At 46.2% G+C, this 18,075-nt stretch overlaps 2 protein-coding genes and 1 long non-coding RNA gene across 6 annotated transcripts in view; 2 read left to right on the top strand and 1 right to left on the bottom strand.

Annotated features, from left to right (window-relative positions):
* The first annotated feature begins 11,257 nt into the window (after positions 1–11,257).
* LOC148130312 (vomeronasal type-2 receptor 1-like) overlaps positions 11,258–18,075 on the top strand; it is a 20,993-nt gene continuing 14,175 nt past the window's right edge. For 2 of the 4 annotated variants that reach the window (XR_015749674.1, XM_087965878.1), the window contains exon 1: positions 11,261–11,735. Coding sequence is in view for 3 of the 4 variants with exons in the window: in XM_087965878.1 (XP_087822004.1) it covers positions 11,401–11,735 (335 nt within the window). In the remaining variant the exon portion in view is untranslated. Of the gene's footprint in view, positions 11,860–18,075 lie in introns of all 4 variants that reach the window. The other 2 variants (XM_087965879.1, XM_087965882.1) reach the window with 2 other exon arrangements.
* LOC148130313 (vomeronasal type-2 receptor 26-like) overlaps positions 12,341–18,075 on the top strand; it is a 6,530-nt gene continuing 795 nt past the window's right edge. Inside the window, exons 1-2 of the mRNA XM_087967475.1 lie at positions 12,341–12,580; positions 13,670–14,464. Of these exons, the coding sequence (XP_087823601.1) occupies positions 12,341–12,580; positions 13,670–14,464 (1,035 nt within the window). The remainder of the gene's footprint in view (positions 12,581–13,669; positions 14,465–18,075) is intronic.
* LOC148130314 (uncharacterized) lies at positions 17,036–17,353 on the bottom strand. The gene is made up of 2 exons (XR_015749676.1): positions 17,148–17,353; positions 17,036–17,117 (listed from the first exon to the last, which is right to left on the bottom strand). It is a non-coding gene; the product is annotated as an uncharacterized LOC148130314 (long non-coding RNA).

The following is an 18,075-nucleotide window of genomic DNA, read 5'->3' as shown; positions in this document are numbered from 1 at the left end:
CACACACACAGAATGGGGGAGGCTGGTATCCCTCACTCCCAAAACGCCCCCTCCCAGTCTGTGCATGGGACCCCCAGCAATGCTGCCATCAGCTGCTCCCCTGCAGGGAAGTCCTGGATTGTCTGGGGGAGGGGAGGAGAGGACAGTGGCCACTCCCCCCATTGCTTGGCCTTTGTTGGGAGACCCCTAAAGGCGAGATTCCTTCCCGGGGCTCCCAAAGAGCATCCAAACGTTCCTGGCATCAAGTGGGAAAGAAGCCTAAAAGGAAAGAAACTCCTGCACCGGCTGCGATTGGGGCTCGGAGGGGATAGGAAACCCCCTCCTTGCGAGCCCCCGCCCGCTCCAGCCTGCCCTCTGGCGGGACCCCTTCCTGGGAGGCTCCTCCCTGCCAGACCCTCTTGCAGCCTCTTGGACCCGGGGAGGCTGGGGGCGCATATCTAGGTGCAAAGGGCGGGGGGGACACAATGTACCCGGGAAGAAGCCCTCCCCCTCTTCCCCTCCCTCCCCGGGACTTCCCATCAGGCTGGGGAGCGAGAGAAGCCGAGGCGCGCAAGAGGCAGACGCGCGCATGCTCAGTCCCTTTCTTGAGGCTCGCAGGCCGCCTGGCGGAGGGCGCCCTGGTGGTCCCGGCCAGCCACGGCAGCTCCCTTGCGAGAGGGAGGCAGGAGAGGGACGCGCTTTGCGCCCCAATCCCAGCGGCCTTGAGACCTAGACGGGTTCGGGGAGGGGATGATGGGACACGGAGGAGCTCAGCTCTCGAGAAAGGCCCAGGGACGCCCTGTAGTCGTACTTCATGGCTTATAGAGAGTTCGTCTCTCTCATCTCCGCCTGCCAGAGCAGAGTGCAGCGCAAGGGTTAAGCCCAGAGAGTTGTGACATCCTAGAGCGGAAAGGAGGACCCGCTTCCTTCCGCGTGGAATTTTCTACTCCCCCCACCGTACATAAATCACTGTGGGCAACGTCCTCTCGCGCATGCTCTGTTCGCCTCTGAAGCCGCCCAGGATCGGAGGCTTCAGGATGGGCGGGGGGTCGGAGGAGGCAATCCGGCTTTGCTTTGCTCTCCCCCGGACTTGGCCCCTCCCTTTGCCCCGCCTTGGACTGCTGGGGGGCGCTGGGGGACTTGGCGTGCAGGAAACTGATAATAGTCTTTCCATTACAATTCTCATCTCATTTTAACTTTATTCACTACTTTATTAAATATAAATTAATATTCTTACAGTAAATTCCCATTTCCATATCTATTTCAATTAAATCTATGTCTGGTTTAACAATAATCCTTAAAAGAAAAATATCAGTTCCATTCTTTTCCATTTTTAAATCTATGTTCTTATATATCACACGACACGTTACCTTGCAGAATCCCCTTCCTGTTGTTCTTCTTCTACCCATTGTCTCTCATTCTCCTGACTGTATAATTTTTTTCATTGTTGTTTGCTTTCTACTTCCCATCATTTTCTGGTCCTTTCTCTTAATTCCCCCTTTTTCCTTTATAATTTCTCTCCATTTCTTATTCCAATTATTTATTTTATCCCCCTCCCTGTCTTGATTTCTCCTCTGTAATTCCCTCTTCTGCTGTTTCCTTTTCCTTTGTTTAATTTTCCAAACAATTCCCCCTTTAATTATCACATCAAACCTCACATTTTTAATTCTTTTTTCTTAATGTTGTTCCTCTTGTTCTTTAGGGCTGGTTTCCTCTTTATTTCACTCCTCCCCCTCTGTTTCTCTTTGTTCTTCTTTAATCTGCATTACCATTTCTAATTTTTGTAGTATAATGCTGTATGTTAGGGATAACATTAGTTACCTAACTTAGTTTGGTTAAATATAATATATGTTAGTTAGTTTAAATGTGTGTGTCACTTTAAACTGTAAGCCAAGTTTTTGGGTGCGGTTGTAAATCGCCATAAGAGGGAGCAAGAGAGCTCACTGTTCGCCGGCTTTTACTGGAATGCTGACAGAGAAGGATTGATGGTGATTACTGTGTACGTTTGCTGAGAGAAGAAAAGAAGGTTTGATTTTGCTTCATATCTCTGACTGCAAAAGAGATACATCATTGGACTGATTGTTTGTGAGTTGAACGACCTATTTTCTACACTGGACTTTTGCAAACTGAATAACCCTCGGACTGTCTGAACTTAGTGTATGACATATGGACTGCTTTGACTATGCTATAACTCTTGCTGGAATAAAAACTGTCTTACTGATTGTAAAGCTACAACAACGCTTTATCTCACACACACTCTCTGTCTGCTTGACTGCCGTTGCACGTTCTGCTAGGGTGCTGTATCCCTAACACTGTACATTTCCAAGCTTTCTTTCATCATTTCCTTCCTAATTTGTTGTTCCAATTTTATTTCCACACACATTTCTCCCATTTTGTACACTACTTCTTCTTTTATTTTCCTTTCTTTAATATTTATGTCCAATCCAATTTTCTAGCAGTTTATTGCAACCAGCGTCCCTTATATTAAATTTCAAGAGTCAGTGTCCATAAATCTTTGTTTCCAGCTTCCTTCTGTTGATTTCTTTTCCAACTTTTTCACCAAATAATCCCAGGGCAATTTCTTCATGTATCTTTTTTCCCTTGTAATATTCTAGTATTTCACTTTTCAGGGTTTTATTTTATTATAATGGAATTCCTTTTGTTTCCTTTCAAATTCCAATTTTAAAAAGACCAAGCACTTTTCAAAGAGTCACTGAAATTTTCCCTTTGCCATGAAGTGGCGGGCTCAGTTCTGTTTCAACATTCCACCCTTTCTTTTCCCTTTTTCCCTTTTTAAACTTTCATTAATTTCATTAATTCCAGTTATTAGCCATTCTTTCTTTTTAACACGTTCAACTTCAGCGTTTCATTATGCCTATTTAGTGCCAAAATCCAAATAGTTCCCCTGCCTCTTTTCCGATGTAGAGGCCAGGCAAGTCCTGGGAAGAGGGAAGCCCAAGTCCCATGTTCCACTGCCACTTTTTTTCATACATGGGGCACTCAGGGGAAAGCAAAGCCCAGATCCATAGAGAGGGCTAGGAAAGAGGAAGGGATTTGAGGAGGCCCCCATTTCTGGGAAGAGACTAACCTAGTTTATGAGTCCCTGGTTGAATGCTGGGGGACGCAGCCCGGGGTTTCTCCAGCCTCACTTGGGCTCCATGTCTTTCCAGGAGAGGCTCCTGTCAGGAAGAAGCCATTCAGGGCCGGGTCTTCAAAGGGGGATCTGGGGTTACCTGGGAGGGAGAGTGGGAGAGGGAGGGAGGGAGACACAGAGAAAGAAAGAAAACATATTCAGCAACCTGTGAGTTAGCCAAGTCTTGGTGCAGGGCTTTAACTCCTCACCTCAGGGGAAAAGGTAGACATGCATTTTCCAAACTTGGAACTTGAAGATGAAGGGACTTTAATTCCCAGAATTCCCTGCCCAGCATGATGAAGTCCATGCATTATTGGGTGGGGAACTCTGGGAGTTGAAGTCCGTTCCTCTTCAAGTTTGAAAAACACTCATGCAGACCAACCTCTCTCCATGCGTTGCCTCCATTTTGAGAAACAACAGAGACCCCTGAAGAGACCCTCAGTCATTGGCCGGCTTGCAGAATGCAGAAAACGTGGTTTCTTATGGCCATCAGAAGTGAAACATGCCACCGTGAATTGGACTGACCCTCAATATCCCCTAAAGACCCGGATCCTGGTTTGGGAGCCATCCCAGCTGGTTCTGAGGCCGCCCTGGAGCCAAGCCTGGGTCGCCCTGTGAATCCGGCCCCTTCCTGGTCCTTCAGGCTCAGGCATAGTCGCCCAAGCTCCCCGGATCCTGAGTGAGGCTCTCCGGTCGCAAACCTCCTCCTCCTCCTCCTCCTCCTCCTCCATGGCCGCTGCTCTCCGGCTGGGACCCCTGAGCCCCCTGGCTCCTCCCTGGAGGATGGAAGAGCCTCCGCTGGGCCTCCCTTTGGGGCCTCTGCTAAGGGCACGGCTGGGGCTGAGGACGATGGGGGCTGGAGTCCAGGCCTTTGGGAGGCCCGCATGGGAACCCACTCGATCCGGGCAGGACAGAGATCCACCCGGAGGACCTGGAAAAAACCCCTGGGAAGCAGCCCCTCCCTCCTTCCTCCCAACGCCTGGCAGGAGGGAGGGAGAGAGAGAGATTTGGATGGATGGGTAGATATAGATAGATGATAGAGATAGATAGAGATAGATAGATAGATAGATAGATAGATAGATAGATAGATAGATAGATAGATAGATAGATAGATAGAGATGGATGAGTAGATATAGAGTGATAGAGATAGATATAGATATGGATGGATAAATAAATATAGAGATAGATAGATAGATAGATAGATAGATAGATAGATAGATAGATAGATAGATAGAGATGGATGAGTAGATATAGAGTGATGATAGAGATAGATAGAGATAGATATGGATGGATAAATAAATATAGAGATAGATAGATAGATAGATAGATAGATAGATAGATAGATAGATAGATAGATAGATAGATAACGTGTTTCTCCAACAATAGGGCCTCCACCAATAGGCCCAGCATGATTTCTAGGCATGAGGTGAAATTAAGCCCCACTCCCAAAATTTAGGCCTATGCGTTTCCCCATCATTTCTCACATCGTTTGTTAGAACTACACGAGGTGAAGAGAAATGGGGGGAAGGGCGGGGGTGGGTGGGGAGAAAACTTGCCTTTAGGACGGCCCTGCAGGTAGCCTAGGCTAGAATACCCCGATTTACTGAGAGAACATCAGCCGATAGAAGCTCCCCGAAGGCAGAGTCCCCAGCCGCTTCGGGATGAGGCGTGGCTACCCGTGGCCCCTCGCCTTTAGGCAGTGTCTCTCGGACGATGGAAGCTCCCCAAGGGCAGTCACCGGCCACTTTGATCGGCTGATAGAAGCGGCCTCCCGGCGAGGGGAGTGTGCATGGGCGCTTGCCCCGAGACCGCTTCTACCGGCCGATCGAAGTGGCTGGTGACTGCCCTTGGGGAGCTTCCATCGCCCGAAAGACACTGCCTAATGGCGAGGGGACATGGGCAGCCATGACTTGCCCTGAAGCAGCTGGGGACTCTGCCTTCGGGGAGCTTTCGTCAGCTGATAGAAACAGCCTCATGGAGAGGTACGTGCATATGGGCCCCTCTAGGTGGGGGAGTTACCCCTGAAAAGACGGACTAGCCATTTATTCGGGGGTCAAAAAAAAAAAAGGCCTGGCCTTATTTTGTGAGAAACACGGTAGGGAGGTAGGTGGGTAGGTAGGTAGATAGATATGGATGGATGGGTAGATAGAGATAGATGATAGATAGAGATAGATAGAGATAGATATGGATGGATAAATAGATATAGAGATAGCTAGATAGCTAGAAAGAAAGAAAGAAAGAAAGAAAGAAAGAAAGAAAGAAAGAAAGAAAGAAAGAAAGAAAGAAAGAAAGAAAGAAAGAAGAAAGAAAGAAAGAAAGAAAGAAAGAAAGAAAGAAAGAAAGAAAGAAAGAAAGAAAGAAAGAAAGAAAGAAAGAAAGAAAGAAAGAAAGAAAGAAAGAAAGAAAGAAAGTGTTATGTTTGGAGAGTAATGGAGACCAGACATCTGACCAGTGACTTCAACTCTTTATTAACAGTAAATAGAACAGAACAGAGCAAGCTATGGGTAGCAGTAACCCCTTTTATAGGGTTGGCTGCTACCCTGTTAACCAATACTAAGTGCATCAAGTTCAAACTAATAACCAATAAGAAGTGTCCTAAGCTTGGCCAATCAGGGCCTTGTTATGAACCAATCCTTGTTCATTGTTTAAGGACCAATCAAATGTGCAGGCTTCCAAAACCTGCTTTGCATGTAGGCTTAGTAATTTTATTCATTCACAACACCCCTCCCCCTTGGGTTCCGTTTGAGGGGAGCCGTAACAAAATCTTCAAGGTAGACAGGCCATTTGGTCTGTCTGGATGATTTCCGTGGCTCCACCGGGTTTGTTCTCAAGTCCGGTTCTGGTGGAGCATTTGGATGATCTTTATTAAGTTCCGTTTCGCTGCACGGTGATTCCGTGCTGCTACCGTTGTTGTTGTCTCCGCCAATCAGTGTTTCTTCGGGGTTTCGCAGTTCAGTTTCCCCCGTGTTCAAGTCCCATGGAAAAGTCAACTCCCTCCCTGCTTCAATCCCTGGTACTTCGCTGGGCCGTAGGTTTTCCGTTGGCCTGCTATCCGTCATATCGAAGTCAATTTCCTCGCTATTGCCTCCCCGCTCAGTTGGTGAACCCGGGGAGCCTTGGGCGCTGGGTAGTAATCTTGAACGGAGTTGGTCTATGTGGCGTTTCCACACCCTCCCATCGTCTGTTAGAAGGCGGTAAGATTTAGGCCCAGTGAGGTGGGTAACGGTTGCGGGTATCCATAAAGGGTCGCCGGAGAAGTTTTTGGCAAAGATTAAATCGCCTACCTTAAATTCCCGGCATTTGCTGCTGGAGCCGAAAGGCTTTTCGGGTGCGTATGCGGGTGGAGCCGGTCGAGGTGCGATCGTAGTTTCCGCCCATAAGAAGTTCTGCGGGCGTTTTGTTGGTAACGCTGTGGGGCGTGATGTGCTGCAACAATAAAATCCGATTGATTTTCTCATCGATGTTTCCAAATTCCATTTTGTGGAGGGTCTTTTTACAAACTGTACCATGCGCTCTGCACGCCCGTTCGCCGCAGGGTGCGCGGGCGAGGTCAGCGCATGGCGGATGCCCCGGTCAGCAAGATATTGTTCAAATGGTAATGCTGTGAACTGTGGGCCGTTATCCGAGACGAGGACGTCTGGAAAACCATGTGTGGCAAATAACCTGTTTAATTTGTTGATAAGTGAGTCCGTTGTAGTTGTGCTCATTCGATGGATCTTGAGCCAATTTGAATAGGCATCGACTGTAATAAGGAAAGTGTGCCCTTTTGTAGGCCCCGCAAAGTCAATATGGATACGGGACCATGGTCCTCTCGGAGTTTCCCATTCGGTTGGGCTTGCTTTAGGTGGGGCGTTGCTGACGTCTTGGCAACGTTGACAAGTAACGACCCAGGCCTCGATTCTTTTCTCGATTCCCGGCCATCAGGCGTAGCTCCGTGCGAGTGCTTTCATCCGCACGATGCCCGGATGTCCGTCGTGCAATACCGCTAAAACAGTTCGTTGCAGTTTGCTCAGGATTATGACTCTATCGCCCCACAAGATGCAGCCCTTTTGAGAAAACAGTTCGGTTTGGCGTGCTTTAAACGGCGCCCATTCAGGTGATAGCTGTTCTGTTGGCCAACCACGCTCAACCCAGCGTAGGAGGTGTTGCAGGACCGGATCTCGTTTTGTCTCGAGGGCAATGTCTCTCGCCGTCAATGGCGGCGCGTGTAGAGTCTCAATTTGCAACGTTGTGATGGTTGGGGCTGGATCTTCAACCGATTCTGGAAGCGGTGTTCTGCTCAATGCATCAGCGTAGAGAATTGATTTCCCCGGGCGGTGTTGCAAGGTTTAGTTGTACGCCGCCAAGAATTCAGACCAGCGGGTCATTCTGGGGGACAATATATACGGGGTTGGTTTATTACCCGCAATAATCCCCAGTAGTGGTTTATGATCAGTAATTATTGTAAACGCACGCCCATACACATATTCATGAAACCTTTTAACTGCCGCCACAATAGCTAAAGCTTCTTTATCCAGCTGACTATAATTTCTTTCAGCTTTAGCTAAAGTTCGTGAAAAAAATGCGACGGGAGCTTCTGCTCCATTCGGTAATACGTGGGCCAGGATTGCTCCAACCCCAAAAGGTGAGGCGTCACAAGTGATAGTTAACGGCAGAGTCTCGTTGTACTGCATAAGTACAGAATCAGAAGTTAGCAATTTCTTTACTTGTTGGAAAGCGTTTTGTTCACATTGTCCCCAAACCCACGTTGCTTTTTTGTCTAATAGTCTATGTAATGGTTCAGCTACGGTTGCTTTATTGGGTAAAAAGACGTTATAAAAATTGATAAGTCCAAGGAACGCCTGTAGATCTGCCTTGTTCCTTGGAGTGGGGGCCTTCTTGATTGCCTTTAATTTGTCCTCAGTGGGATGGATTCCTTGACTGTCCAGGAGGTATCCCAAAAACTCCACCCTTTCTGTACATAACTGGCATTTATTTTTTTAACTTTGAGGCCTGCGTTTTGGAACCTTTGTAAAACTATGCGGAGTCGTTTTTCTAGAATGTCTCTGTTCGGGGCGGCGATGAGCACATTGTCGAAATATGGTACGACCCCTCTTATTCCTTGTAACAGCCTTTCCATTAAGCTCTGAAAAATTCCAGGAGCGACGCTCACCCCGAACTGGAGCCGGTTGCATTTAAATGCGCCCCTATGCGTGACGATAGTTTGCGCCTCCGCGGTGGCTGGATCTACAGGCAATTGTTGATATGCCTGTGCTAGGTCTAGTTTAGCGAAAACTTTCCCTCCACCCAGGGAATGGAGCAGGTGTTGCACTACCGGCACTGGATACGCACTTTGCTGAAGTGCGTAGTTTAGGGTGGCCCGGTAGTCTCCGCAAATTCTCAGTGACCCATCAGGCTTGATAGGCGTCACTATTGGGGCGTGGTCTGTGGATAGGCGTGGTCTGTGGGTTCCAGCACGCCCTGTTCTATTAGCTTATCGAGTTGTTCATCGATTTTAGGTTTCAGGGCAAACGGCACCCGACGCGGCTTAAGGCGGATGGGTGCTACCTCTGGGTTCAAGTTAAATGAGATCGGGGTCCCCTTGTACTTGCCTAGTCCGTTCGCGAAAACGTCTTGGAATTCTTGCACGAGGGCTTCCTCCCAATCGTTGCTCTCGGCACGGTGGACTCCGGCTACAGTGATTCCAAGCGGTCTGAACCATTGAAGGCCTAAAAGACTAGGCCGGTCACGGTCCACGACAGTCAGTGGCAGTGCGACGGTGCGGTCCTTGAAAGAGACCTGGAATCGACGGGACCCGACAACAGGAATTCGGTTACCCTGGTAATCTTTGAGGATAACCCTTTGAGGGTTTAGGTCTTGGCGGTGAATCGTCGGAATGAGCTGTTGAAGCGTCTTCCAGGACACCATCGAGAGGGATGATCCTGAGTCCACCTCCATTACACAAGGTTTATTTTTGATAGCGACCTCTACTCGGATTTTCACGGCATCAAGGGATGTAGCGTGGCCTATGGTAATTGTTTGGTGGGTCTCTTCCCGCCTGGTTTCTTCACGCCTGGTGGAAGTGGTGGACGGTTTGTTTCTGTAGGAGTGGCTTCCCCATTGGTGATTCAGTTTGTCTCGGGGTGTGCCGAAGAATCCTGAAGACTGGTATTCGGCCTGTCGGGGTTTGGAGTTTTGTTTGCTTCTGCAAACCTTTGTGATGTGACCTCTTTTCCCGCAAACGCGGCAGAGTGCGTCGAGGAATTTGCAGCTGGATCGTGGGTGATTCGCTCCACACCCTGCACACGGTCGAAGTGAGCATTGTGTGGACTGGTCTCGTTCCGTTCGGAGTCGGTTGACCTCTTCCTCATCGCTCTCTGACGGGGATTCTAGGTCTTCGTGGTGAGTCGATACCGGGTGTCTCTCTGAGCGAGGCAAGGTATCGTTGGCGAGTTGGCGTGGTGGTGCGCTAGTGCACCGCATTCGGGCTGCCGACTTTTTGGTTGCCTCCGCTGCAGTGGCTTCTTTAAGGGCATCGGTGAGGCAGATGTCCCCCTTAGCCATGATTTTACTCTGGATCGAGCAGTCTTCTAGGCCCAGAACTAGGCGGTCACGGAGGGCTTCTTCTAAGTCAGAGAACCCGCAGAGGCCTCCAAGGTTGCGGAGGTCTGCGACGTAGTTGGCAAGATTCTCGCCTTTCCGCTGGTTCCTCTGGTAATATTCATGTCTCCTGACTAAGGTTGGCACAGTGGGAGCGTAATGGGCCCGTAGCAAAGGCTCGAGGACGTCCCAGTCCATCGCTTTTACTTCGGCTGGCTTGGCAAGTGATTTTGCCATTTTAAACACGGTAGGCCCGCAGTTGGTTAGAAATACAGCTCTTTTTTTGCTGGCTGTTGCATCTTTCAAGTTATTGGTCTCCAGAAACATCTCGAACCTATCCATGTACGACTCCCAGTCTTCGGTTTCTGGGTTGAATGGAGCGGGTGGTACGGCACCGCTGGCCATGTTGCCGTTGATGGTGCGTGTTCGACCACGTGCTCTGTGTGTTGCTCTGTAGATCAGTCAGCTCTTCGGTCTCCGTATCCCACCCTCGTCGCCAGTGTTATGTTTGGAGAGTAATGGAGACCAGACATCTGACCAGTGACTTCAACTCTTTATTAACAGTAAATAGAACAGAACAGAGCAAGCTATGGGTAGCAGTAACCCCTTTTATAGGGTTGGCTGCTACCCTATTAACCAATACTAAGTGCATCAAGTTCAAACTAATAACCAATAAGAAGTGTCCAAAGCTTGGCCAATCAGGGCCTTGTTATGAACCAATCCTTGTTCATTGTTTAAGGACCAATCAAATGTGCAGGCTTCCAAAACCTGCTTTGCATGTAGGCTTAGTAATTTTATTCATTCACAACAGAAAGAAAGAAAGAAAGAAAGAAAGAAAGAAAGAAAGAAAGAAAGAAAGAAAGAAAGAAAGAAAGAAAGAAAGAAAGAAAGAAAGAAAGATAGGGATGGATAGATAGCACCTGCAGAACTTACAGTCCATTCTTTATTTAAAAAAACTAAGAAAAATCAAAATATAAAGAATCTTGGTGTATTATAGGAACATGGTAAGATAACACAGGAATGACAAGAAAATAAAATAAAAAATTCCATCCATTCTATATTTTTCTCCCTATTTACCCAACGATCTAGTCCACAAGTTGTCACTTTCCTGCTTCTAAAAGCTTTAATCTCAAAATTAATATTGCTAGAAAAGATGGGAAATGAAATTTCATTTCAGGTACAAGCAATTTTAAAACCGGCTGCAATTAAGATCAATATATGGGATTATGACATAAAACAGAACTCCAAACAGGGTCTAGTCTTAACCTGGGGCAGAGTTCAAGGGTGCAGATTGTCATTAGAAGACAGGCAACACTACAGTTAAATGGCATTAACTTAGAAGCGGCACCAAACTCCATAGCTCTGGGTGACCTTCCCCAGCAATCTCTGGAGACAAGAGGCCATGTTGAAGGACAGCAGAAGTCAATTCCTTGGGTGCTGAACTCTCTTCCCAGCATCACTTTCTGGACTTGCCCTGACTGGGAGGAAGGACCACAACCACAACAAAACAGTGCCCCCAGGGGTATATCTGTAATTTTTACTAACATGGTTTATTCCAGCCTCTCCTCTGCAGATGAAGCCCAGAAAAAGTTCAGGATCCCAAGAGGAGAAGTTGCTTCTTACTGTAATTATGACCATCTGGGCCTTTGAGACCTGTGATGCTATATCTCCAGTTTTAGACTTCGATGTAGACATCAGATTGAAGCCACATGAAAAGGATCTTCTATCAGAAAAGGATAAATTCCTTGGGTGAAGCTCTCTGGGACCAAGTTTTGGGACAGGTACAGGCTCTGCTCTTGATTGCACCTTTCTCTCCTTTGCAGATGAAACTGAGTGGTTCTCTGCTTAGATCAGGAAAGCCACTGGCACTTCTCAGAGTCTTTGCATTTTTCCAACTGTTCCTGTTGTTTGTGTTAGAAACAGGAAGTGGATTGATTAATGCCATGAATGATGGACCTCCTGCTTCTGCTTCTGCTGCTGCTGGTGTCCCCATCAGTCTGTGGGAAGCTGAGAAGGAAATGCCCATTGAGTTTGGAGCACCAGGGTGGGTACAATCCATGGAGCTTTTACAGGCCAGGAGACCATCTCATTGGTGTGGTCACAGCTGCAACATATGTGTCGCCTATAATGTGGCCTTTCAACAGCCCTCCTTCCATACCTGCTCCTTCGTAAGTCATGCAGGGTGATGGAGTTGCACTCCCTCCATGTGCAATTCTAACACTCTCCTTTTCTTCTTATTTCACTTATTTTTGTACCTCAGCACCTGTCTAATTTCCTGAATGATTTTGATTTCCATGGCTTCCCTTTTTTGCCTTACTTTGTGGAAGAGAATAAAATCCAAAGATGGAGTTTTTAAAAAACCTGAATGAAATCCAGATGATTTTCCTTTCTCAGTTCATTCCTGTGTTCATCACTTGAATAATGACCTTTGTTTAAGTAGTGACTGAAACAATTGTAGTTGCCTCTCTCATTTGCATAATTGATCATTCGATTTGGATCAATGTTGGCCTAAGGCTTAGTAGGTTTGTGAAGGATTATATATTTTTAAAACATTTGTTGTTGCTATTGAATATAATAACATGAATATTGTTTTTCAATAGGAAGAGTTCTACTCTAACAGATACCCTAAAAGCAATTTTTTCTATTCAAATGGTCAGCAAGAATTCCCAGCTCCTGCACAATCTCACGCTTGGTTGCAACATCCATGACAACTATATAAGCACTTTACGCACTTCAGATGCCTTGCTGGACATTCTTTCCACTGGAGAAGCCAATGTCCCCAACTATGGCTGTGGGAGGAAGGACAACCTCCTGGCTCTGATTGATGCAGCTGCCAGGGACATCTCCATCCACATGTCAACATTTGTAGGCACCTACAAAGTCCCACAGGTTTGTGTGTTTTTGTCTATCTGGTAAGGTGAGTGGGGTGGTGGGGATGAACAACACATCCAGTATCTTCATAGAATTCAAGAGCAGCTTTTCAGAATATTAGGGAACATATCAACGATGTTTTAGTCTATTATTTTCATCTTCAAATTGACCATTAAAGGCCTGAAGAGCCATAAGGTCCCTAGAGGATATTCTACTGAATATTCTACTATTGAAAAACTATCCAGGTTTTGAGGTCCTCCATTAGCATGTTCATTTTCACATATCAATAATATCTGCCTTATCCAATTGGAATCAAGTTGGCAATAGTCCTGTCTATGTATAAAAAATATTCAGACCAAGAAGAGTATCTTTGGGATGGATAAAAGGAGTTCAGCTCCTGCCCTCATAGATAATTGTTAATTTACACAATTTCTGCTTTGTATAAATTCAGGGTATATAATTATTGGGTTAAAATTAAAGTGATGAAACAGATATAGTCCCAAAACAGACAAAATTTCAATTAAAGACTTATTGGATTGTACAACTGTCTACGATTGACCTCACCCCTTTCCTAAGAGGTCTGTAGGGGGCGTGCATAAGCGCACCAATGTGCCTACTGTCACTGTCCTACCATTTCTTTTTATTTTTTTGTTATATGTATCCATTTCATGTACTCATAACTATTCTGTTAGCAGTTGTGCTCTTGTACATCTAGAGAAGAAGCTGAAAAATTGCTTCACAAAGAATTTGGGATGTAGAAGCTGAGAAAGAGGTTTTAGTACTCAAAAATAGCATATAATACAGCCCTATATCCTAGATCCAGAGATTTTATCTAACATCTGCAAATTTGAATCTAATTGTTGGAATTGTATGGGTGACACAGAAATTTACATTGCATTTGTTATTGTTTTGTTTTGTTTAATATGATTTTGCGTTCCATTTTTATAGACAATCTTGTTAATATTCTGCCTTAAATATTTTAAACCATGACTAAGGAGCAAAGTATTCTTATATATTCATCAAAACAAAATTGGGTTTGTCAATAAGTAATATTTTGGAGTTGATCTGGACCACATTATAACACAGCATTCTTCATTACTTTTTCAGATCACTGCTAGAAGTCCTTCAGAGGCTCTGAGTGACAAAAGGAGATTCCCATTTTTCCACCAAATGCTCCCCAAAGAAGGATTCCAATACCCAGCAATTGTCCAGCTGCTCCTCCATTTCAGATGGACCCTGATTGGCCTCTTTGCTTCAGACACAGAAAATGGAGATAATTTCATGAGGACTTTCCCTCCGATGCTTGTCAGGAGTGGAATTTGTGTGGTTATATCAGAAAAATTCACAACAATTGGACAAACAGCACCCCTCAGGGAGGCCCTCTCTAAGTGGAGACAAATCAACGTCTTTGTCCACTTCATAGAATTTATTCCCATCTGGATCAGAATTTTTCCTTTCCATGAAGCACTTATGCATTTGCCAGGATCCATTGAAGGGAAAGTCTGGATCCTCACAAGTTTTGCAGCGTATCCAATAAAGAAGCACTTACCTCTCAAATACATCCATAGTATTTTGAATTTTGGTTATCTGTCAAAAAAAAGGCCAACAGATGCTGCCTTTGAACCCCATTTCTTTGTGGAAGATCCGTTTCAAGATCATTATTTTCGCTGTTCCCTTTCCAAGCACATCTTTTCTGTCAAAGGCCGCAGAAGATGCACCCAGAAAGCCCCACTGGAGACCCAGGAGAAAAGGAACAGGAAACTGATCGTAAATGCCCGTCATCGCTACAGTATCATGAAGACTCTGGCCCAGGCCATGAATGCCGCTTATTCCTCCAGATCGAGAAGGGGAAGGAAGGAGGGAGAAAAGAGGTTGGGGGCTCCGAGGCTGCAGCCGTGGCAGGTATGGGGGGTCCCGATAGGGATCCATTAATCTGATATCCTTTTGGAGAAGGAACCCAAAGGAGAAGTAGGGAAACATCTCAACCTTCTTGTGCTGCAAACGGTCAAGAGATTTGCACCATCTAATTGCTCCTGTCTGATGCTCCGGAATAACAGGGAGCAGATCTGAAGTTTCTGTCTAGCCTCTGTTGGAAGAAATCTCCTTCTGGGTTCAGTTCCAAGTGGGGAAGAAAGACGCTGGAAACATGGTGACTGCTTGGAAGATGGTTTAATGGTGGACAGGAGCACATGCCTTGGTTGAGGAAAGAAGGGCTGAGATGCTGAGAGTGCAATTGTTTTATGCCCTCTGTTGGGATTTGAATTTGAGCTTGTATTCTGATCGGTTGTCAGGCTCCCATGGGGCCATGCAGGGGCAACTCTGTAGGCTGTCCTGAGTCCCAGGCTTGGTTGAGCCTCGCTGGATGATGGTGATGGCTTTGGGCAATTCCTGTAGAGCTTTACCTGGAGTAGATCTTTGTTATGTAAAATAGAGTGGCCTAGGCCAGAGTGATGGTCCATTAGCAAAGGTGGGAGGGGGGCGGAGTTTCAGCCTCTCTGAGTTTCTACTTTTCTTTTTAGGGGAAATATATTCTCCCTTTTTAGTATATCCTAAAATATTTCATTTTCCTAAGAGAGGGGAGTGTTTTAACTACTCCCAACACCTCTTTCAGTCATTGGAAGAGTGTTGAATCCTCCCTTGTCCAACTGAGAGATTTTGTAAGTTGGAGAAGCTGCTCTCATAATCTCCTCCTTGTCTTCTCTCAAGACTCAGTTTCAGGTTGCAGTCAAGTACGATTTTGAGATTGTTTTCTTAAACATGTATTTATTTACACATAACTCAAGATGGCAAATGTCTCCAACACAGCTTCCTCCTTCATCCAGTCCACTTTTAGTACAGTCAGAGACCAGCATTACATTTAATAATAATAATAATGGAGAAAAATAAAAATAAACCACAGTCAATGGGCAGTTAGAGTCTGCCTAATGCTGAGTCATATGCGAATATGTGGCAATATAAATGTCCTAAATAAATAAATACATAATTTTGCATTACAGCAGAACAGAATTTGGCCCCATTCAGAGAAACTCCTTCCTACTGATCTGATAACTGCAGTTGCACGTAAAAGAGTTCCGTATTTCCCGGATATTTTATTAGGAGAGGCGTCACAAAGTGAATCCCTGGGTCCTGATAGGAGATGCCGCATAGCAGGCTGTGGTGGGATTCAAATTTTTTTACTACTGGTTCTGTGGGCATGGCTTGAATTTCTGGGTGTGGCTTGGTGGCCATGTGACTGAGTGGGCTTGGCCAGGTGGCCATGTGACTGGCAAACCAAATACAATTGGTCCTCGCTTAATGGCCAGTTGCTTAGCAAGTGTTCTAATTTATGACTGATCTCCCCAGAGCTCCTTGACCTGTTTTTGGAGTTTTGACAACCATAAACACAAACACACAAACACACATGCACACACACTCACTCACACACACATACACAGACACATATACTTTCTAACCCTGCTATTCTTTGATTCTGTAAGGATCTCCTGCTGCAGCAGGGGGTTGGACTAGATGACCTCCGAGATTCGTTGCATGCCAGCCCCAGATTGCTGTGCTGCTTCAAAGAGTCTTCTGAAGCCAGGGTTTGTGTGCTTCCTTCCTCTCCTTTTTTTCTCTCTCCCTCCCTCCCTCCTTCCATGTATTTATCTATCCATCCATATATCTCATTCACTTTCTCCATTCTCCCTCTCTTTCTTTCTCTCTTTCTCTCCCTCTTTCTTTCTTGTTCTTTCTTTCTTTCTTTCTTCTCTTGCCCCTCCCCGCTCTCTCTCTCTCTCTCTGTCTCTCACACACACAGAGAGAGACACACAGAGTGGGGGAGAGAGGGGGGAAGATAGGGACCCAGCCTCTTTGCTATCCCCCACCGTCTCCCTTACCTTCTCAGGCCAGGCGAGGGAGGGGAGGGTGAGGGGCAGGGCCAGCCGCTTCAGGTAAGGTGAAGAGGCGTCGACCAAGCACGGGAGTGTAGAAGCCTGGGAATGGCGGCTCCCGGCTCAGCTGGCCTGAGGGGCTACTGCAGGCATATCGTGACAAGGGGGGCGAGAAGCCCTGGGACAACCGCGCACCCACCTGCTGGCTGGCCGGGCCAGGCTGGACTGGAAGAGGCGCATCCGCCCGGAGAAGGAAGAAAACGTAATCTGGGAGGGCGGGCAGGCCGGCAGATGTCCCAGGGCTGCTGCAGATGTGCACTGCATCAGTAGCACACGCACGACTGCACACACAGTGCGCATGTGCAACAGCCCTGGGACATCTGCCCGATCTGCGCCAAAGCCACCACGTGGTAGGGAAAGCTAGGAGAGCGACTGGGACAAGTGGGCGACCCGGTTTGGGGGTGTGGCCAACCAGGGGTGACCACCGGTTCGTCCGAGCCGTTAAGAACCGGTTGAATACCACCTCTGCATGAGCTGCAGTTTGAGTGGCTCCTTATCCTCAGGGGCCCAGTCTCAGCTCAGGCGCTCTTTCTTTGTATCGGCCCCCTGAAACGGCTCTGGGAACTCCGTTGCAGCTCTCAGAGGTTAATTCCCTTTGGACTCTTGGCAGGGTAATTCGATATAAATATCTCATTGCTCTAAAGGCTGCTTAAATAAACATTATTGGGAAGAGCAGCCCCATCTTGTTGGATTTCCAGATCTTTGAGACCTTGTTTGAGTTCAGAAAGTGCACTAACTCATCCCCCATCCTTAAAAGCCCTTCCCTGCAGAAGCCACGGGGGCTGAGTACCAATGAGTAGTTGTGTGTTCATTTTCCCCACAACAACAACCCTGTGAGTTGAGTTGGGCTGAGAGACTGGCCCCAAATCCCCTAGCCTGCTTCATGACTTAGGCGGGACTTGAACTCACAGCCTCTTGCTTTCTACTTCGGGGGCTTAACCAGTAGACCAAACTGGCTCCCTTACATACTTATCAAGCTTGGCACAATCCTTCATCCAGTGCATAATTAATGTTCTTATATGAGAAACGATAATTTATCAAATCCTAAAACCCAGATAGTTTTCGATTGCTTTTTAGTCATACAGTTGTTTCTAGGAGAAATCAGAAATATTTTTGTGGAAAGTTGGTAATGTTTAAATAACATAAAAGTATATTTGCCTGAGAATTGTTATAAATCTTGTATAATAGCAATTTATCAACCCTATTATATTAATGACAACATAGAAAAATTGATGACTTAATGACAAAATGTTGTATCTTCCCACTTTCATGACAAAGATTAAAAAAACTAAAGATTATTTGAGTACCATTTTTAAATCAGTTTTTATCCACTTAATTATCATACTATCCACCCCTCACTTAACTGGGTTTCTGATCACATCACAAAATTGTTTGTTACTCTTTCCTGAGATCGAGTTATATCAGCATAATATATTTAGGAAATGAAATAATATGTGAGGATGACTTGCATAGAGCACATAAGTTATACCCCCCCCTTTCCCACAACCCATTTAGAAAGGGCAGTGATAGGAGGGAATGACTTTTGGGGGGTGGAGGAGAGATTCTGCCTGGGGAAGAAGCAGATAA

The sequence above is a fragment of the Notechis scutatus genome, chromosome 5 (assembly GCF_049901735.1).
Source record: "Notechis scutatus isolate UNSWTSFEM ecotype Mainland chromosome 5, rNotScu1.2, whole genome shotgun sequence".
In the NCBI taxonomy this organism is placed as follows: domain Eukaryota; kingdom Metazoa; phylum Chordata; class Lepidosauria; order Squamata; family Elapidae; genus Notechis; species Notechis scutatus.
The sequence above is the reverse complement of the archived record's forward strand: the minus strand, read 5'-3'. Positions and strand labels throughout refer to the sequence as shown.